The sequence below is a fragment of the Thermobia domestica genome, chromosome 2, assembly GCF_964235325.1.
Source record: "Thermobia domestica chromosome 2, izTheDome1.hap1.1, whole genome shotgun sequence".
In the NCBI taxonomy this organism is placed as follows: domain Eukaryota; kingdom Metazoa; phylum Arthropoda; class Insecta; order Zygentoma; family Lepismatidae; genus Thermobia; species Thermobia domestica.
The window spans coordinates 121525829-121549136 of record NC_137455.1 but is presented as its reverse complement, the minus strand read 5'-3'; the positions used below and the strand labels follow the sequence as shown (position 1 = coordinate 121549136).

The following is a 23308-nucleotide window of genomic DNA, read 5'->3' as shown; positions in this document are numbered from 1 at the left end:
TATTATTATTATTATTATTATTATTATTATTATTAAGGATGGGATGGAATTCGATTTGGCGTCAAAACTGTATAAAAACTACTAGTCCACTACTCTACCCACATAACCACGGAAACTGCTTTTTGGTTGCCTTCTTTTTCTTGACAAATAAATGCTCATAGCCATGGTGGTGTCACTTTTAACCTCCAGACAAGAGTTTCCTGTTTGTTTCTATATTTTCGTACGACATCTTGGTTACAGAAGCTAATTATATTTGGCGGACAATCTACATACTAGGTTTCAACCAATAAATGCAATATATTACTCCACTTTCCAATTCCTTGATCCAACTTTCATCCGAAGTTCTGAAATTCCCTCCGTAATTGTACTCTGCTACTGCAAATATCCCTCGAAAGCATGGTTGCCAGTATACACAAAACCGAGCACAATTTTGTTTTTTGGTTATATTTTTATTATTTTATTATATTTCTTGGAAATATCTATTTAGATGGATTGCTTTCTGTTATCTCCAGTTACTAATAACTGAATTTTATCCATCAACGTAAGGAAAATGGAATAAATGCGAAAAATCGTGAGTCATAGTATACGCGCAATTGTTTTGAGCATGTGGGTAAAAGTTTTAATAACAAGATTGCAGTGATATACTACTGTCCATTATTAATAATAATAATACTCTGAAAGGTATGTAACTTTTTAACTATCATGAACCTGAGGACCAGCGTCCCGGCACTTTTAGTTTTATATTATTGTTATTATTATTATTATTATTAAGAAAACTATATATATATATATATATATATATATATATATATAGTTTTTTTAATATATATAAATTAATTCTTCTATAATACAAATTCCTGTGATTTTAAGAAACAGTATTAAGTTTTGTTATTTGTTATTTGTTTAAAATGTTAAATGTTTGTTCATCACAATTGTAGAATTCGTTTGTAGGTATTCTTCAAATGGAAAATTGTAAAACTCATTTTTTTCTTTTATTATAAATAAAGCTGTTCATAGTAATGACCCAATCCTTATCCAAATTTCCTTTATCCGCTATTTGATTTGTGGATTTTTCGTGCGGATGTAGAAATATTCAATACGTTTCTTTCTACCTGTGAAGTTGATTTATGTAAAACATATATGTTCTTTATGCTCTGACTATGAGTAGTTTAGAAAATCCTGATATGGCTCAATTTTCTCCTTTTGAATCTCAAATGTATTCTTTAACTATGTGTTTTATATTACATTTACTCATGCCAATACGTGCTGTTGCATTTACACTTTAATTCAAAAGCTCCTAAATGAGTATCTTGATCTACTAATGATTGAAGCCAGCCTTTCTGTACCATCTATTAATACAACTGGTATCGAAGTGAAGACTTTAGCGGACGCATTAAAATTGTTGGCTCAAGTTGAAAATCAGATACTAAATAAAAAGCTTAGTAATGAAAACAAGATTTAAAATGTCATCCTTGAGCATGGTTTCTAATTATTTGTGAATTACCGTTGTAAACATTCTGCCATCATTGGCAGTTTACTTGCCACAAACTGATAAGCTTCCGCGCTTTATAGTTCACAGTTACCTTTCCATCTTAGCGATAGAGTTACACCCTCCATTTCAAAAGAAACCGAACGCTTTAAAAAAACAAAAAAGCAATGTACATTTTGGAACAAATCATTTTTATTAATCAATGTATTCCCCTTCTGCATCGATACACATATTTGCACGCTCCAACAAGTTGTCAAACGACTTCTCCATGTCCTTTATTGGAATGGTCTTTAGGACGGCGGTCGTCGCCTTCTCAATGGCATCAATCGATGCGTGCCACTTTCCTTTCATCGCCAAATGCAGTTTCGGGAACAGATAGAAATCGCACGGAGCGAGATCTTGTGAATAGGGCGGATGATGCAACCGAATAATGTGATTTTTGACCAAAAATTCAGTTACAAGTCGCGAACGATGTGATGGTGCATTATCGTCCAAAAGAGTCCAACTGCCGATTTCGCGATATTCGGGCCGAATACGACGAATTCTTGCCAGCAAACGCTTCATGACGCCCAAGTAAAACTCTCCAGTGACTGTCTGGCCGGGCTGAACAAATTCTTTGTGGATAATTCCTTTTGAATCGTAAAAACAAATCAGCATCACCTTAACTTTTGACTGCACCAAGCAACTTTTTTTGGGTGTTCCTTCATCCGGCGCTCTCCATTCAGCACTTTGCCGCTTTGTTTCGGGCTCATATTCAAAACACCACGTCTCGTCGCCAGTTACAATCGATTTCAAGAAGTTTTGATCCTGCCGAGCACTTTTAACAATGTCTTTGCAATGCGCAATTCGATCAACTTTTTGGTCTTCGGTGAGTTTGTGTGGTACAAACCGCGAATTAACCTTCTTAAGGCCCAAAACTTCGGTCAAAATGCGGTATGCGGTTGTTTGAGGAATGCCTAATTCCATTTCAATAACTTTAACCGACGATTTTTTGTTATGTTTGATGAATTCACGCACTTTTTCGATGTTTTCTTCCGATAATCCGGTTCTGGGACGGCCTGATCTTTCGTCATCATCCAGCGTCTCTCTACCCGATTTGAATCGCCTGAACCACTCGTAAACTTGCGTACGGGATAGACACTCATCACCATATGCATTTTGTAGCATTTGGTGCGTTTCATTAAAAGTTTTACCCAGTTTAACACAAAACTCAATTGCAGCTCGTTGTTTGAAACTCATTTTCCGACCGATGTACACAACACACTGACAGTTGAAACGCAATAACTTTGTTGCCGTGCATCCAAATGTCATGACATTTATACCAGTTGTCAATGAGGGACTACGCCATCTACCGGTAAAATATTACAACAGATGGCACTAGTGGTACTATTTGTTTTCAAAAGTTCTGTTTCTTTTGGAATGGAGGGTGTATAACCTTTATTACAGTCGATCAACTGTATTCTTCCCCCTCTCGTTTCCCTTCCACCAGATTCTTTATTTCACTTCTTGCTGGTTTAGTGAGGTTTCGTTCCAGATTCTACTTTAAAAACTGTAAGTCTTGTTCTATATACCCCCGCTGCTGACAAAAGACATCAAATCAATCCAACCCTCCCCGCTGCTCTAGTGGCTCGCGTATGCCTCCCTGGAAAACATGGTCCTGGGTTTGATTCTTGGTGAGAAGGCATTAAAATTTGAACGCATTACGATGGTTCGAATTCTATTTTAAACTATAGGTCCACGTCTCATATAGCCTCAACGCTGGAAGGGAACGCTTAACTTAAACAAACAAACAAACAAATCGATCAATTAATAAATCAGATCTCTCAAAGTACAATTTCGCAAATCAGTCTCTTTTCCTCTTTTAATTATCTCCAATATTCTTTTTTCCTTATTACACCTACAGGTTTTTATTTATTTATTTATGCCTTCAACAGAGTAAATAACTCCAATTAAGGAAGGCTTACAAATACTGCTTACACAAATTAGGTACATGTTAATAAGCAATACAATACAATAATGTACATGTTAAACGACACATAATAATAATTACATGCATAGTAAAAAAATAAAACAAAGAATATGAAAATAATACCACGCAATGAAAAGAAGTAATCTAAATCAACCGCCACATACATACAAAAATCTAGCATCCAGTAATTTGATAATATAATATTCATGTATGAGAACTAACATTATGTTAACCACGAAGAGCGTCAAATAATGCTAAAATTCAAATTTTACAAGGACACTTATATAATATTCATATTTAGCCATTTGAATTTTTAATCATAGGTTTTATGATTTTTATAAATGTTGTCAGTGGAACTCCTAAATCCAAAACTGTATTTTTTGTTGGTAGGTCATTATATAATTTGCACAAACGTACTAAAGGAGAGTTCTTGAATTTTTCAGTTCTAGGAATATCGTATTTAAATAAATTTCTGTTCCTATTTCTAATTCCAACAGCATTAAATGAGGTAATTTCCAAAAATTCTGAAATATCTGAGAAGCTGTTCCGCGCTCCACAGTTAATATCTGTTCTCCACAAAACTCTAATCGCTGAACTGACTGAAACTCACCTTGATCTCCCGTTTTTAAGGGGAATGTTCTATCAACTAAGTTACCAGCGCCGATTAGTTTTGTGTGTTATTCACCCAGCAAGCGGGGAATCATAGTTGGAGTCAATCTAGTGATACACTTTTTGTGTTATTTCAAAGATCAAATATATTATATAATCATCCAAGAAAACTGATTAAAGTGATAGAGATGTCTTTTTGTTAGATGATGAGGTCCTTCATATTAGTTCTCTGATAAAGTATTTCACACTTTGTGCTATCTTTTATGGTCATAAAACATTTTTAGAGGATATTCAGTTCACGAAATCGAAACTCAGTTCTATTTTTATATGGAAACAGCCCATGATAACACAAGATAAACCTTTTGAATCTATATTATAAAATTGAAAGTGACTATGTTTCTGACTCTTGATTTCTTGAATCATCCTACATATCTCGATCAAATTTTCAATATAGATGAAGTTCGGGCCTGGGAATGTTTTTATCATTTCACTTGACGGCAGAACTTAGGGGAAGAACTATAAAAAAATAAATAAAACTTAATAAGTAGATCCAAACGACCAATCTTGGTCAAATTTTTAACATAGATGAGATACGAGCCTCGGACGCTTTTCATCACTTCACTTTGATGTAGCAACGTAGGGTTGGGGGAGGAAGGGGAGATATACAAAAATCAATAAAAATAAAAGTGATTAGGTTTGTGACAATAACTCCTGAAGGACCCAGCCGATTTCAATCAAATTTTCAACATAGATGAAGTTCGGGTCTGGAACGATTTTTATCATTTTACTTTGGCGAAACAACGTAGGGGAGGGGGACGGAGAAGATATATGAAAAATAAATAAAAATGAAAGTGTCTGTCTTTGTGACTTCATCACTTTTGAACCACCCGACCGATGCCGTTTAAATCCATGCCACTAAAAACAAACAAACAAAGAAAAAGCATATTTCCAGGTATCAAACACATGAGATAAGGAGTTCTGCATTTAATTTTTTTTTTTTTTTATTTTAACCCAGGGAAGCGGGTAATCGATGCTAGTAGTTATAAATAATCAAATTTACTCTAAAAAAAACAGCATTACATTACCATCATTCGGATAGTGTTAATTAATGCCACGAATAATTATTGTCATATATTACCTTGTTGTATGCAGCTTCAGTATCTTCAATTGTTTTGTCATATTCTGCGCGAGTAGCGATATGTTTTTGTAAACTGTCATTCAACTGGGTCAATCGTCGTTTGAGCCTGTCGAGTTCTCCCGTTATTTTGTTCTTCTCCTCTTCTTGGGCTTCGATCAACCTGTTTACCTCATTTCTCTTCCGCCTCAGATCTTCAATACCTAATACACATATAAATGGAAATTGTGTCAGTTATTAAGAGCCATCTTTTTTCTTACAATATTTACAAAGAACAAAAGTATGGTAGTAACAACTTAAAATAAATAAATAAATAAAATAAACACTGGTCTAGTGAATAAAATAATATAGAACAAAGCTAAAAAAAAAGAAAAAAAAAAAAAGAAAAAGAAACCCAAATCCAAAATTCCGCGATGTATTATGATCATTTGCATAAAATATCGAAGTTCAACTCTGTTAAGCCATAATAAGTTGACACTACTGATATTTACAATATAGAAACTTTTTTGCGTGTGCGTTTGTATGTATTGCAATATATACACTTGTGGAAAAGGAATGTTCAGAAATTATGGCCCATACGAATGAAACTTTATATACTTCCTCTATAGCAGCCCTGGCCACGGCGAGCAGATAGTGGAAACTCTCCTCGTGAGCGCTCACGAGCATTCTAAGTGCAAATACCATTCTTCGTGCTTCGTGAATCTTCGGGTTCCGTCCTTCGAGGAGCGGAAGTGTTGTCAACCTTGGCGGTAATCACTAGCCCACCAAATAATAAAAAAAAAAGTATGTATGGTAACTGATTGCCATTTAGTGTAAAGTGTTTTTTACAATGTGGTAACCGTTAACTATAGACAACACAAACTTGTAACAGCAATCAAATGATAAACTATGTACGTTCCTTTTCTTCTTTTTTCTTTCCTTTTGTTAAAGAAGGATGTGGTGGAATCAAACCAACGCTTACATTTATAAAAATTTGCTAGTTTGCCCAATGGAAAACCGGTTTTCAAGATATATATATATATATATATATATATATATATATATATATATTCAAGTTCTTAATCCGAGGGTGGGTTTGTTATATATTATGTTGTTTCGCTTTTTGGGAAAAGAGAGAATCTCTTGATACAAAACAAAAAAAAAAAAAAACTGTAGCACTTGTTTGTAATTATCTAAGTATTATCTCCAGAAAATTAACTTATGAATGTATGTGTGTACGAATAGGCTTAGCAAGGGATTGGTTGTGGAGATTAGAAGCCACTATTACACCATCAATAGGAAGAATAATATTTCTTACTCCACTTTTAAAGTTACTTTGATCGCAAAGAATCAAACAAAATATTAAGAGAGCCAAAAAGATTTTCCATTTTTAAGAGTGACCATTAGTGACTACCATTAGTGTTTTTTTTTTTTTTTTTTTTTTAACAAGGAGTGTCTTTTTAATAATGAAAAACATGTTGTGCCTGGCTGGTTGCTTGCCGGTGGCTTGTTAAAAGTGAAAAAGAATGTTAAATCATATCAACGACTGAAGCTACACGCTTGTCTTTCTTCGATAGATACTGATTGATTTTGAAAGTCACAATGTTGTAGGGCTACTGTAACAGCGTAAAATCGGAAGGAAACGTTCCAATTGAATGATACGAACAATTATTCCCAATATCTTGAACATGAAACGTGGGTTGCACGGATAACGCTTAAAGTGGGCTGGACTGCACTGAAATTTCCTTCCGGCAAATTAGTGTTTGGTCGGAACTCAGTTCTTCTGTGTAATTGTCTCTTAACAACATTTGAACATTTCTTTTAGATAATAATAACAAACTAACTAACTAACTATATGCCCTATGGAACCCGAAGGTTCAATGCCGCGTTTACAAAATATTTCCACTAACTTCTGTCCTTAGCCAACTGGATCCAGTTTCTACTCTGTACTCTTATTTCTGCAAGATCCATCTTAATATTGTCTTTCCATCTACGCCTAGGTCTTCCTAGTGGTCTTCTTCCAATTGGGTTTTCAGTTAAAATTATGAAAGCGTTTCTAATTTCTTCCATTCTGGCTACATGGCCTGCCCACCTGAGCCTTCTACACCTAATGACCCTAACAATGTTAGGTGAGCGGTATAAACTATGCAATTCCTCATTATGAATTTCCTCCAATCCCCATTTTCATCCCTCTTTGGTTCGAATAATAATAATAATAATAATAATAATAATAATAATAATAATAATAATAATAATAATAATAATAATAATAATAATAATAATAATAATACTACTACTACTACTACTACTACTACTACTACTACTACTACTACTACTACTACTACTACTACTACTACTACTACTAATAATAATAATAATAATAATAATAATAATACGTATTATTATTATTATTATTATTATTATTTTCAATCTCCCGTCGTTCTGCTATCAATCTAGGAACGAAAGGCGTTTACAACTGAGCAAACGTGAAGCGAGTGACAACTTACAGACCGAGTGATAATGTAATACAACGTCACGAATTGTGTAAGCAAGCTAAAAGGTCTGAAACAATTCGTTTCCGATTTTTGCAGTCGTGTTTACGTCTGTAAGCTGACATGTTTAATATTAGTTTCTTTCTTTCTTGTTCATTTGTTAGTTACTTCAACGCTAACTGTAACCTCTATCATGCGTCTTCCTCGACCAAAAAACGTACCAATTTTATTTCCTGCAGTGTTTTCGCGTCACTGCTTTCGAAATGGGGAGGGGGAGAGCACACTTGCACATTTCACGCTTGCGTCTGCTCAATGCTTCAACATCGTGCGAATTTCTGACCAGGCTTGGCCGTAGGTTTTTTGCCATCATGTGTGGTTGGCAACTCTTATCGGATGCAGTGGAAGGGGCGAAGCTACCACCATCTGTGTTCACCTGCTCTTTTCTTCGCTCGTGCTCGCTCGCGCTTCGGCTCCGGGAGCCAATTCATGGACAGGCCTGCTCTATAGCTTGTACCCTGAGCATAATCACCTTCGAGTGTCCTACACTTATGGACGGTGTGTATATGTTGCAGGGTTGGGTGGTTTAAACCAAAAGACGAAAAATGTTCGTAAAATCTTGATGAACACACATTTGTGGGTTATCACGTTTCACTCCCGTATATTATTCGTATTATATTCAGGCCTAAATTCCCCATTCATTACTCAAAGAGATTATACCACAAGAGCAACTTTATATAAGTTTGGGTCAGTCCATTTCAAATCATCCAGCTAAAATATCAAATGAAACCCATAGTCTCAGAATGGCATGAAAATTTTTCTGTTTACTCTACTTGCCATCCTTATTGATCCGACCAAATTTTAATTTGATATCTTATATACTTTTTTAGTTAAAATTTTTTTTTAGTTTGGTAAAATATACGTTTTTGTTGTTGCCGAGGGTTAAAGAGATTACGACATTGATATACTAAAAAGATCATAACTTTGTTAATTCTCATCATATCACAATGGTTTATTCACTAAAATGATCACAATAAGATACAGAATAAGGTAAAAGTACTTTCAGCTACTTGTACTTGAATTGTTGTAGAAAATATTAGCTCAAACCTGGATATTACGATTTTTTTTAAAGAAAAAACATAAAATTTTAAAATACAGTAAAAACTTAAAGGCACTACATAAAGCAAAGTATTTTATATGTATTTATAAGCCTAAAGGCATGAGCTAATGTGTTCTGAAAGAAAAACTGTGGGTTTTTAACTGCAAATATTTTTAAACCATTTATCTTTAGTGTACGGCCAGGTATTTTAAGAAAATCGTAGACCTTCACGTTGGTAGCCCTAGCGTTGTCCCTAATTGTCACAGGGACATGAACCATATCACGTTACAAAGTTTATGAAACACAGATTTCAACAAGGTAACTTCTGTGCCCTCTTGTGTCCAACCCACAGAAGAAGAAGAAGAAGAAAAATGGCTTTTTTAAAAAAAATATTTTGTCGGACTCTGGCAACACTGTTCATTGTCATACGCAGGGAAAAAAATTCTCGCATACACACCAGACATTGGGTGGAATCATATAAAAAATAAAGGGCCTAGGTACAATAGCTTACGAGATAAAAATTCGAAACCTCGTATATACTATGTATATATTTTACGAAGGAACTGTGGTCTACCCTCAGGTTGGCAACCCTGGCGACTTCCCTAATTGTCACAGAGGCGTGAATGATACCTCGCTGCAAAGCTTACGGAACACTGGTTCCAATGAGGTAACTGTTGTGCCCCCCCCCCCGCTCCCAACCCACAAAAGAAGATGAAAATAATCTTTGACTTTTGTGGGACTTTGGCAACACTGTTTTTTGTCATAAAAGAAAAATCACTTCCTCCTACGGATTCGGCATGGGGAGACACAGTCTAGGTTCATTAGGAGCCGAGCAACAGAAGTCTGAAGTACTGGCGCTAAGAAAAATGAAATGAAATGAAATCTTTGAGTTTTACGTCCCACGGTTATGCCCGTTAGGCTAAAGGAGACGGTGATGATGAGTAATGAATGAAATGGTGGAATGAAGAAAGTGGGAGAACCCCGAGAAAACCCACGCACATGGTGTTTGTCCACCACAAAGTTCACTTGGTGGGGGCTGGGATCGAACCCGGGACCCCAAGCACCAGAGGCGAACGCTCTACCACTGAGCCACCGCGGCCCCCGACTGGCGCTAACAGAAAGGGATGAGCCAGGCATCTTCTAAGGGTTAAAATAGTGCACATTTTACTTTCTGAAAAACTCATTGAATGATTTACATGTAAGGCGTAATGAAATTATGACATTTTAATCAAGCTGAAGATGTTAAATCATTTAAGCTGCAGTAAATTTATCAATGTTCTAGAACTAATACAACTGCACATAAGCTTTTACAGTAAACTTTAAAATCAAATAACCAAAATATAATTTTATTATTTTTACTCGTAAGCGCTTTCGATAACTGTCTTAGTTTTTAATAAATTTAAAATATATTTAATGTATTTAGAAAGTAAGATCGTTTCACAAAGTATTTCACAAATCAAAACAGTTCGTTGGAATCTTATATCAGTTTAGGTAGCAATTTCGTTCGGTATCTTGAGGAGTGCGAATCCTACAGTCCTCAGGTTCATGAAAAAGAGTTGAGTTGATTTCAGTTTAGCGTCCCTTTCAGCAGCGAGGCTATATGAGACGTGGACCTAATGATTAACGTGGAATCCGAACCACATGAGTTCATGAAAAAGACTTTGGATTAAAAGCTACATGGTGTTTTTTTGCCATCAGCCATGGGAAGTCTCCTTGTGACGGTATAGTGGCACTGTCAAGCGCATCGTGACAAAGGCAAGTCTCCAACGTAGTCCTGGTAATGCTATTGATAATTCCGAATTTTTTTTATTATTATTATTTTTGCAAGGAAAATATAGAAAATATTAAGTTCACAATGATTAGAAAAGAAACGTTGATAGAGGCACGAAAAAACTTAGAAGGGCGTTTTACTCAATCCAGGGCAGTACCTGGAACACGTAGTCTTCATCACTTTGAGCCCAAATCTGAAGACTCCACTGCAACAAAACGAGTAAGTTTAGATGACAACTTTTGCACAATATTCAACTTTTCTGGAGAAAATCATTCGGTGAAAATGCCTGATGTGGGTGTGCACAATTACATTGCATGCCTTTATGATGACCGGTGGTATTTTGGATTAGTTTTGTCAAAACATGAAGATGAAGGAGACTTTAAATTTATACATCTTTTCACTGGCCCCCAAAAGAAGATGTTTGCTGGATTCCTATGAGTATCATAATTTCATGTGTAACCCCCCCCCCCTCCCAGTCACAAAAGCATCCGGAAGAATGTATTATTTTTCCGAAAAGGAAATAGGTTCAATCAATCTTCAGTGCAACAAGATGTTGAAACAAATGCAAGCCCAGAAATAAAATGTCGTTAGTGTTTTATTTAAACATTTTCTGTAATTCTACTTCAGGACCTCTATGGTGTAAATAGTAAATGAACCACTTCAGGACTTTAAGATGATTTGGTAAATTCTTTTTTCGTTCACTGATTATATTCAATCTGTTGCATGTGATGAATATGTATAATTCATTAAACTCATAGTCAATAGCAATTTTCTTCTTCTTTTGTGGGTTGGGAACCGCGGGGGGAGGGGACAACAGTTAACTCATTGGAACCAGTGTTCCATAAGCTTTGCAATGAGGTATCATTCGCGTCTCTGTGACAATTAGGGAAGTCGCCAGGGTTGCCAACCTGAAAGTAGACCACAGTTCCTTCGTAAAATATATACATAGTATATACGAGGTTTCGAATTTTTATCTCGCAAGCTATTGTACCTAGGCCCTTTATTTTTTATATGATTCCACCCAATGTCTGGTGTGTATGTGAGATTTTTTTTTTTTTTTTTTGCGTATGACTGAACAGTGTTGCCAGAGTCCGACAAAATATTTTTTTAAAAAGAAGCCATTTTCTTCTTTTCTTCTTCTATGGGTTCTAAACAAGGGGGCACTGAAGTTACCTTGTTGGAATCCGCGTTCCATAAGCTTTGTAACGAGATATGGTTCATGTCCCTGTGACAATTAGGGACAACGCTAGGGTTGCCAACGTGAAGGTCTACGATTTTCTTAAAATACCTGGCCGTACTCTAAAGATAAATGGTTTAAAAATATTTGCAGTTAAAAACCCACAGTTTTTCTTTCAGAACACATTAGCTCATGCCTTTAGGCTTATAAATACATATAAAATACTTTGCTTTATGTAGTGCCTTTAAGTTTTTACTGTATTTTAAAATTTTATGTTTTTTCTTTAAAAAAAATCGTAATATCCAGGTTTGAGCTAATATTTTCTACAACAATTCAAGTACAAGTAGCTGAAAGTACTTTTACCTTATTCTGTATCTTATTGTGATCATTTTAGTGAATAAATCATTGTGATATGATGAGAATTAACAAAGTTATGATCTTTTTAGTATATCAATGTCGTAATCTCTTTAACCCTCGGCAACAACAAAAACGTATATTTTACCAAACTAAAAAAAATTTAACTAAAAAAGTATATAAGATATCAAATTAAAATTTGGTGTGTTCAACAACGATGGCAAGTAGAGTAAACAGAAAAATCTTCATGCCATTCTGAGACTATGGGTTTCATGACCTGGATGAATTGACATGGACTGACCCGTTTATGAATGTTTCTTCTGTGATTTTTTTATAGTTTGTTATTATTGTTATGCATTTGTAATCAAAGAAAAATTCTAAATGTTGTTTCGTTGTAATAATGTTAACTATTGATAAAATACATCGAAATGTCGTACTTCTTTTTTGGGGGGGAGGAGTCATACAAACCCCACGAGAGGCATTTATTGAAATCAGAAGTATCTTTTCTTACTGATATGCAAATTAAGTCGTTGTATTTCTTTAACTTGGACTAAAGGTCGTACTGAACTAACTTACACTAAATTAGTTCGTCTGTACTCTGCAATATTTTGAAATTGTCCATATGTAATTCTGTATAATGGTTTCACTTGTGCAACTGGGGCGCGGTGGCTCAGTGGTAGAGCGTTCACCTCTGGTGCTTGGGATCCCTGGTTCGATCCCAGCTCGCGCCGTGTGGACAAGCACCGTGCGCGTGGGTTTTCTCGGTGTTCTCCCGTTTCCTCCCACTTTCTTCATTCCACCATTTCACTCATCTCTCATTATCACCGTCTCCTTTAGCCTAACCGGCATAACCGTAGGACGTAAAACTTTCATTTTCACTTGTGCAACTGTTTATCTTTTTGTCCTTCTGAAATGACTCTTGACAATTATATTAAAAGTATGTAAAGTTCAGTACAACGTATTTTTATCAGGAGTCCTTCGTGAGTGAGTTGGGAGACGTATCGCATTTGTGGCCAATTAGTCCCGGTTTCGAGTTCAAATTGAGGACAATTTCTCTCAGATGTAAGTCGAGAAGCGGTTTGGATTCCACTTTAAGCTTATGTGACCCCTTCCAGCATAACTCGGTTGTTGTATAACAACACCAAGGCGAAACAAGGTTATTTCTGTCCATATGTGATATAAATACATGGAGCAAATTATTTAAACCATAAAAACCGGGTTTTTTGGTTTTTTCAATAAAACCATGTTTTTTGCCAACCCTGATATGTTGTGAAAAAAAAACCCTTCAAATCCTGTGTATTGTCCTCTAGCGGCAACGCACATTTGCATTGCTCGCACGGAGACGATTGCAGAAATAGCGGAAGTCATCTTGGTAATAACGTTACACGTTCCTTCCATCTGGTCAAGATTTGTCGCCAGGGTTGAAGAAAAGAATAGACGCCATCCAATTTTTCCCCAACATGTTCGATAGGGGATATGTCTGGTGATCGGGCAGGTTAAGAGAGTTGACACACATCTTGTACAGCGCATTGATTAAGATATCGTTGTGGATGGGCATTGCCCTGTTGGAAGAGTGATATCTATCCTGATAATGTAGGAACGGTAACAAAGCAAGCTTAATGATGTTCTGGATGTGCGATGTTTCTTGTGCAGCCATCGTAGGTTATTATCCAAACCACGATGTCTGTCATTGGTCCTGTCTGTTCCTGCCATATACTGTAGAAAGTGACTCTCACCGCAGGGTTTGCCCAAGTGGGCCCAGCCCGAAAAAACCCGGTGGGTTTTTTCGGGTTGGACCCACCTGAAAAAATCCACTTTAAAACCCACTTGGGTTTTTGAGCTATTTGTTAGTATATTATTGGTACAACTAAGGCGATTACATTGAAAGTGATTTTTATCAGATTTGAGACTTTCCTTGGGTGAATTAGAGGCTTTCACGTTAAGGTATACAACAACATTCAACATAAGACCTTTATAAAATTCTGAATGCACTAAATGAATTAAAAAAAAAAAAAAAAACTTAAATTAGTTTGAGACAGTTATAGAAGAAATTAATGTATGGATTATGCTTATATCCTATTTGAAGTAAAATAATCAATTTTGTACTTTAGAAAATATTTTCCGGGAATAGTGTGCTCGTCGACTTGCGGACATCGAGGGACATTATCACTCATACGTTTAAGGTCATAGGTGCCGGTACTAATAGTACATATGTAAATACATTAGTAAAACTATTAGTATTATTTCTTGCCTTTGATGTAAAACACAAATTTCTTTAACTAATATTTGGTTTTCAAACAATAACAGTTTAGTTCAGTCATTTGTTACCACTCTTCAAATAAGCATTCTGTAGAATCAATACCAGCAATAGCGTAAAAATTCTTGTCAAATTTAAGAAGCTTAATGCTCGGGGTTCCGAAGACTATGTAACGCTTACTATTTCAAGTACTGAGTTCAATTTCCGTACTAGTGGAAGTTTTGATGTACACGCCGTGAAAGAAATGCTCGGGGAATTACCGAATTAAACGCAGAAGGATCGGAAATGAATACTTCAACAATAAAACCATTTATTTTACGCTTAAGCCTGCCATACGTCCCGTAAATAGCGGGACAGTCCCGTTTTTGGGCCCAGTGTCCCGCGTCCCAATAAATTTAGTCGGGACAGGGAAATGTCCCGTGTTTTAACTCAGTTTCATTTCTGCTATCAATATCAGCTTATTCGAAAAGTGAAAAACAAGAAATTCTGACATTGACTGGGAATCCTGTAATTAGTGAATGAACAGTTTCGAGGATGTTATTACATCACCCTGTTTGACTTGATAGCGAGCGAAATTTGCAATGCTACTTTTTCCATTGCACCTGATGGAAATTCAGATACTCTCCGGAACATGGCTTTGAGTGTTTCTACATTTACAAACACAGGGGAGATGACTGACTTTTTCTCCAGCAACACATTACATAAGTTAACAAGAATTATAATCTTTTTCAGAGGCTAGGGGCACAGAATTGTGCTTTGGTCCAGGTCTTAGAAAAGTGTAAATCTGGTCCCGGCAATTACACACGACACAAGGAGAAAAATCAGCTTTTCATCAAATTAAACTAACGAACGTAATTTTGGCAGACACAGCCATGTAAATAAATATTGCTAAACGCGCGAAAAATATTGAAAGTAGATTGTACCATTGATTTAAATAATTCGCATATTGTTTTTTTGTAAAGCATTTTTATAGCACATCTTAAGTTTTTAGGCATCTTCAGTCCGTACGATTCATTGCAGGGTACGAACAGAGAAAAGCAGCTGCTGCTGAGTGAACTTTCGCCTATTATATTATTGAAAAAAAAAATACAATGAAATCTTTTAGTTTTAGTCTCACAGTTATGCCTGCTATGCTCAAGGTGACGGTGATAATGAGAAAAGAATGAAATGACGGAATGAGGAAAGTGGGAGGAAACGTGAGAATCTCGAGAAAACCCACGCACAAGGTGTTTGTCCATCACAAATCTCACTTGGCGCGAGCTAGGATCGAACTAGGAACCCCATGCACTAGAGGTGAACGCTCTACCACTGAGCCACCGCGGCCTATTATACTTTTGTTCATAACCAGACTACAGTTCATTGCATTGTGTTGGAAAGTTCAGGGGGGGGGGATCTGAGGTGTCCTGTATTCTCATGGAGAAAATATGGCAGGTTTATTTACTCTGGAAGATGTTAATTTCATATGACATTTAAAAACATTTATTTATTTCACACAACATGAATTATATCTTTGTTTTAAATTAATAGACTCCTTTTGGTATTCATATTTGGCGAACGTCAGTCAGGCTTCTGGATGACTTCATCTACATTTGTTCGTTTGTCTGCCGAGCTCCTTCATGGGTACGCGGTTAGAGTATGCGTTTTCGGCGTGGGACCCGGGTTTGCTTCTCGGAGGGAGCTCATGTGGTTCGAATTCCACGTTAATCAGTAGGTCCTGTCTCATATAGCCTCGCTACTGAAAGGGACGTTAAACACAAAATCAGCTCAATTTGTTTGTCTGCCACTACCACACACACTACATGGTACAAGTTTCGGCCAAAATTTTCAGAGTACCAGCACGAGACACTGTAAATTTCCTGCATAGATTTTGGCGGCATACTAACGTAAAATATCAAAATGGCGGCCATTTTTTCAAACCAGCGAGTATACACGCTACGGGGCGCAATTTTCAGTCTAAGTTGAAATTTTTACGGTGGAAGCGCGGGATATGCAAAATTTGCTGTATACATTTTCTAGGCGATCGAATGTAAAATTTCAAAATGGCGGCCATTTTTTTCAAAACAGCAGAGTAGAAAATTGTTGCAAGTTGTGACAATGACAATCTTGAAATATAAATCACATTTTAACACTTTTACCCCAAAGACATTGAAATATTTCGAAAAAACCCGATTAAACCCGAAAAAACCCATATGGGCCCAGGTGGGTTGGGTTTTTTCAAAAAAGCCCGGGTTTTTTCAAACCCTGCTCTCACCTGACAACAGCCATAACTAAGACCGAAAGGAACAAGCTAAATCATCCATACCTCTAACTGCTTCTTTCGGTGAGCTACACAGTAGACAACAACTGAGGGAAAGATTAAGGAGTGGCACCCGTAATCAAGCCCTGCATTCAGCAAACGGTTGGAGATGATCTTAGCTGACTCTCCGGATGCGACATTAATCTAATATGATATACTGTAGTAGAAGTGAGATATGTAATAGCAATGATGTAATTCATCAGTCCAGATGTCAGTGTTTGAAAAAACCCGGGCTTTTTTGAAAAAGCCCAACCCACCTGGGCCCATATGGGTTTTTTCGGGTTTAATCGGGTTTTTTCGAAATATTTCAATGTCTTTGGGGTAAAAGTGTTAAAATGTGATTTATATTTCAAGATTGTCATTGTCACAACTTGCAACAATTTTCTACTCACTGCCGTTTTGAAAAATGTCCGCCATTTTGAAATTTTACATTCGATCAAAGAGAAAATCTATACAGCAAATTTAGCATATCTTGTGCTTCCGCTGTCAAAATTTCAACTTAAAAGACGGAAAATTGCGCTTCATAGCGTAGATATTCGCTGTTTTGAAAAAATGGCCGCCATTTTGATATTTTACGTTGATATGCCGCCAAAATACATAAAGGAAATTTAGTGTGTCTCGTGCTTGTACTCTGAAAATTTTAACTTACAAGGCCGAAAGTTGTACCCTGTAGTGTGTGTCGTAGAGGCAGAGAAACGAGTTGAGTTGATTTTGTGTTTAATGTCCCTTTCAGCAGCGAGGCTATATGAGATGGGACCTACTGATTAAAGTGGAATCTGAACCACGTGAGCTCCCTCCAGGAAGCAAACCCGGGTCACCCATGCCAAAGACGCGTACACTAACTGCTTAGCCATGAAGGAGCTCGGCAGACAAACGAACAAATGTAGATCAAATCATCCAGAAGCCTGACTGACGTTCGCCAAATATGAATACCAAAAGGGGTCTATTAATTTAAAACAAAGATATAATTCATGTTGTATGAAATAAATAAATGTTTCAAAATGTCTTATTTGAAATTAACATCTTCCAGCGTAAATAAACCTGCCATATTTTCTCCATGAGAATACGGAACACCTCAGATCCCCCCCCCCTCAAATTTCCAACACAATGAATTGAACTATAGTCTGGTTATGAACAAAAGTGGCTCAGTGGTAGAGCGTTCACCTCTGGTGCATGGGGTCCGTAGTTCGATGCCAGCTCGCGCCAAGTGAGCTTTGTGGTGGACAAACATCTTGTGCGTAGGTTTACTCGGCATTCTAACCGTGAGACTAAAAGTAAAAGATTTCATTTGATTTAATTTTAATGTTTTTTTTTTAAAGAATATAATAGGCGAAAGTTCACTAAGCAGCAGCTGCTTTTCTCTCTTCGTACCCTGCAATTAATTGTATAGACTGAAGATGCCTAAAAACTTAAAATGTGCTATAAGAATGCTTTATTGGAAAACAATATGCAAATTATTTAAATCATTGGTACAATCTACCTTCAATATCCTTCGTGCGTTTAGCAATATTTATTTACATGGCTGTATTTGCCAAAATTACGTTCGTCAGTTTAATCTGATGAAAAGCTGACTCTTCTCCCTGTGTCGTGTGTAATTGTCAGGACCAGTTTTACATTTTTCTAAGACCTGGACCAAAGCACAATTCTGTGTCCCTAGCCTCTGAAAAAGACTATAATTCTTGTAGACTTATGTAATGTGTTGCTGGAGAAAAGGTCAGCCATCTTCCCTGTGTTTGTAAATGTAGAAACACTCAAAGCCATATTAACTTTTTTTTTTTTTTTTAATGTTCCGGAGAGTATCCGCGTTTTTATCAAGTTCAATGGAAAAAGTAGCATTGCAAATTTCGCTCGCTATCAAGTCCAACAGGGTGGTGTAATAACTTCCTCGAAACTGTTACATGCAACAGCGTACTGTTCATTCACTAATTACAGGATTCCCAGCCAATGTCAGAATTTTTTGTTTTTCACTTTTCGAATAAGCTGATATTGATAACAGAAATGGAACGGAGTTAAAATACGGGACATTTCCCTGTCCGGACTAAATTTACGAGGACGCGAGACATTCGGGGCCCCAAAACAGGACTGTCCCGTTTTTTACGGGACGTATGACAGGCTTAAGCGTAAAATAAATAGTTTTATTGTTGAAGTATTCATTTCCGATCCTTCTGCGTTTAATTCGGGAATTTCCCGAGCACTTCTCTCACGGCGTGTACATCAAAACTTCCACTAGTACGAAAAAATTGAACTCAGCACTTGAAATAGCAAGCATTACATAGTCTTCGGAACCCCGAGCATTAAGCTTCTTAAATTTGACAAGAATTTAGTTGAAAAAACTTATGTTTTACATCAAAGGTGCACTATTAGTACCGGCACCTATGACCTTAAACCCGTCAAACGTATGAGTGATAACGTTCCTCAGTGTCACCGAGTCGACGAGCACACTATTCACGGAAAATATTTTCTAAAGTACAGTATTACTTATTTTACTTCAAAAGGCTATAAGCATAATCCATACATTAATTTGTTCTATAACTATCTCAAGCTAAGGAAAGTTTTAAAAAAAAATCATTTATTGCATTCAGAGGTTTATAAAGGTCTTATGTTGAATGTTGTTGTATACCTTAACGTGAAAGCCTCTAATTCACCCAAGGAATGTCTAAAATCTGATAAAAATCCCTTACAATGTGATCACCTTAGGTGTACCAACAATATACTAACAAATAGGTCAAAAATCCAGGTGGGATTTAAAGTGGGTTTTTCAGGTGGGTCCAACCCGAAAAAACCCAGCGGGTTTTTTCGGGCTGGGCCCACTTGGGCAAACCCTGCCAGATGTGCACCTATAACCGGCTTGATGTGTGTATGCATCTGTTCCGGACGAGCGTAGACAACATTGATGCACAGCTGACACTTCCTGTGCAGCATGCTGCGCGATTCAGCGGAATGATTACTCGGCCTTTCGCAGGTCTACGAGGCGCCCCTTACGCAGGCACTATTAACTGCGCGAAATGAACTTGATTATGCATTACGGGTAGTTTCCAATGTTTATTTCCAAATTGATGTAGCGTATGGCTGGGAGCGCTTGACTACTACTTCGGCACGTTAAGAACTGCTGCTACCAACTAGGAGTTTCCACGATCAGTACGGCTTTCTACTGTACCCACAGCAGGGTTCGTATATTCTACATTTTAAGGATTGTATTGGTGCTGGTTCAAATTAAGTTCACAGTAAACTGGCACTTTCAGGGATAAAATTTACTTTTCAAACAAGAGAATATACAGGGTGTTTTAAAACAACACACACAATGTTTGGGAGGTGATTCCAGACACCAAGATAAAACAAAAAGAACATTAACCTGGGTGAATAAATGTGATACCTCCCAACATGGAGTTATCATGTTGAAAATTTTCGAACGCCCTGTATAATAGTGTAGAATAAAATATAATATAGGATATGTAAAGATGTAATGTTGTCATTTAATTTTCTTGTAATATTAGAAGGTAGGATTAAGTTAGAACGTGCATTAAAATAGGTTAGGATTTTATTTCGTATTTAACGTCTATGTTTTGTTCATTTCTATCTTAATTTCCTATATTTCTTTAATAATATTCTGCTTATTTCTTTTATTTTCATCTGTAGAACGCTTTTCCTATCTCCAAACATTCTGAAAATTCTCCCAAAATTTTCTTTAAAAATTTTATTCTAAAATTATTCTTCATAAAATTCTTTAGATTTTCAGCCATCTTGATAGAAAATCGTCAAGATTCACTCGGTTTTGGTGCATCATCTTCAATCTTGTCTTGTGTGACGTCAGTAGCACAGATTTACAATTTATTTATAATTGGTCGCTTTCCTTTGAACTCTCTGATAATTAGCTCATCTTCAATCTTCAGACTGTTACGTCACATTATTGTTGTACTGTAATGGCGTCAGCCTAAGATAGCAATCCTCAGTTACTGCCCGTCAGATATTATCGGCATAAAGTGGTAAAGGAAGCCGCTCCAGAACGGTTTTTTCCTACAAAAAGATCTAAAAAGGTTCGATTGCAAAATTTGCGATATTTTGTGTTATTTGTTGGAACGGAACGGAGCGAGTAGCGAGGGGAATTAGTGAAGCGAAGCAGCCCAATGTTGTAAGTTGTCTGTATGAACTATGGACGGAATCTGATTTCTACATAATTGGATCCTGATTTTTTTGGAAGAACCGTGATAGTTAATATGTATTAACTGGTTCAGGTTGGACTGTATATTATAAAGGATGTGAGTGATAGTTGTTTTCTTCTGGAACCAAGAAATTCATCACAAAATTTAATAAGACAACCATTGGATTCTTCTGGCATATAAACTCATCCGAAATGTAAGTAATGTTTACTCTATTTCTAAAGTGGTTTCAATCGAAGTAACTTGGTAGCCTGGATTTATGAATATTTTCTTTTTAACCTCGAAATTCACCAAGTTATACCGTTGAAATATGGTGTTCAGTGAAGCATAATAATATAACTATGTCTTCGTAAATTCCTTTCCCGTAGGATCTATACAATTACTGAGACAATATGTGACGGCTTAGGCTTATCTATAAAGGGGGGGGGGGGGAATAAAAAGTAGAACAAAATACTGACGGAATATACATGCGAGTGTAAAATTTTCATTTAGAGTGACCATCTAAATTCCTGTTATTCAAAGAAAGCCTAAATCTTGTGTAAGGCTATATGCAGTATTCTTTATTATTGTTGTGATTTTTTTTTTATTTGGCTATGCATCATTTGGCTGTCCATTAGAACCAAGCTAGACAAATAGGATAGGAATGACGTTCTGCAGTATAGAACATATATTCAATATATTTTATTTCTTTTAGTTTTTTTTTTTAACCTTAACGTATCCGTAAAATATGAGAAAATAAACCGAAGCTGTACTTTGATAAAAGAAGCACGATGGGTCGTTTTGTCACAAGTTTTCGATAGGGGCAATTGGTTTTTCTACACCGTGCGAACATTCATATAATTTTTTTTTTTTTTTTTTAAGTAACAAATTCCCATTAAAAGAAATGTGGCCTGGACTGCCAGCCAAAGCGTTTTTACGTTATAAAACAAATTTGTTGGTGTGAGTGTGTAGTGTAAATGTGTCTTAGGTTAGTGTAGGTTAAGGATTTAGTGATTTCATGTGTATCTTTGTAACAGAATGTGTAGGCAAGAAATGAATAAATATGGAAAAAGGGTGCCTAGTAATAGTAGCTGCTGTGAACAGCTAAAACATAAGATTTAAGATATTTTTTTAAAAAAATGAAAGATATGAATGCCAATGAAAGGCACTTTCCTGGATATAGTCGAGAATAAGTGACTATTAATAAAAGTATTAAATATTGGGAATATGTGAAATAAATTGCAAGCTATGAGAGTATGTGTGCATGTAATATTTTAAAATGGCTGGTCACGAATTGTGACATGCACGGTAAAAAAAAAATTAGGTTTTTAAAGTGTAATGCGATGTATTGTTGTGCCCCTAAACTAAATGTAAACAGTTTGTATAAAGCTTCGGTGAAACAAGTAAAGCTTCTGGTTGACAATTATGTTTTATTCCATATAACAGAGATACAGTAGAGTAGAAATTTTATAGTAAAACATGATTTAGTCGAGATCAAAATAGTGCGTCTTCCTGTCAATTTGATAAATGAATCATCGAGGGAAAATGATATGAGTGAAACGTTACGGGGAACCCATCAGTGAATGTCACGAATCCTGAGATTTTTTTTTTTTATTTACTTTTCCAAATTTTCGAGTTTCTTTATTTTTTTTCCGTTGCGCAAACTTCATTTAGATGATACACTTGTAGGGCAGGTCTTCTGAGTTCGATTCTTTCTCCCATGACTATGGAGCGAGTGAGTGCATCCCCGGTTGCGAGCTATTCTTCTGTGATGGCCACATAGACTTGTAGCTGGTTAAACTGGTGATATACTCAAACGCACCTTGGTCCCGAGAAAGCGAACATCTGAGAACCACAGTAGACACGAATACACACATAAACAAACAATAAAAAAAATTATTTACCTAACAAATTTGGCTACGCCAGCCAGGATGGTATCCGGTGATGGAACTTGTAATGTTTCGATTATATCATTCTCAAGAAAGGATGGTCACAAAAAAAAAAAAAAAAAAAAAAAAAGCGAGTTGAAGAAAGTGGTAAATTTTTATAGATGAGCAGGAATAGTTGCATATTGTCTGAGTAATTGGTAGATCCGGGGAATTTTATGAAAGTTTGTAAAAAAAGGAAGAGAAAATATGTCGTGTAAAAAGTTAAGTGAGACCAATCAGTCTGTGGACAAGTATAGTTGTTGTGACGAACTAATAGAAGGAGTAAGCGTGTTTTGTGACGATTGTCAATTGTGGATTCATTCCCAATGCCAGGGATTATCGGAAACGGAAGTCACCGAACTGCAACAAAGTGTGGAACCGTGGTATTGCAAATATTGTACTGTAAAACGCGCGGCACAGGTAGATTTGCCGGTGTCCAATGGAGAAAATGACACGGAGAGGGGTTCACTTGTAGTTCCTCCGCAGGTGACCGAGGTAGAAAATGATACTGTAGTGCAGGAATTGGTAGAGTCACAGTCCACGTCTAACTTAGCTGAACTTTTACAGCAATTTACTCAAACATTAAGTCTAAAATTTGATCAGAAATTTGGTAATGTTAG

At 36.3% G+C, this 23308-nt stretch overlaps 1 protein-coding gene across 2 annotated transcripts in view; it reads right to left on the bottom strand.

The window, feature by feature from the left end:
- LOC145675180 (uncharacterized) overlaps positions 1-23308 on the bottom strand; it is a 66311-nt gene that overhangs the window by 21719 nt on the left and 21284 nt on the right. For both annotated transcript variants that reach the window (XM_081745556.1, XM_081745551.1), the window contains exon 2: positions 5206-5405. In XM_081745556.1, the coding sequence (XP_081601682.1) occupies positions 5206-5405 (200 nt within the window). The remainder of the gene's footprint in view (positions 1-5205; positions 5406-23308) is intronic.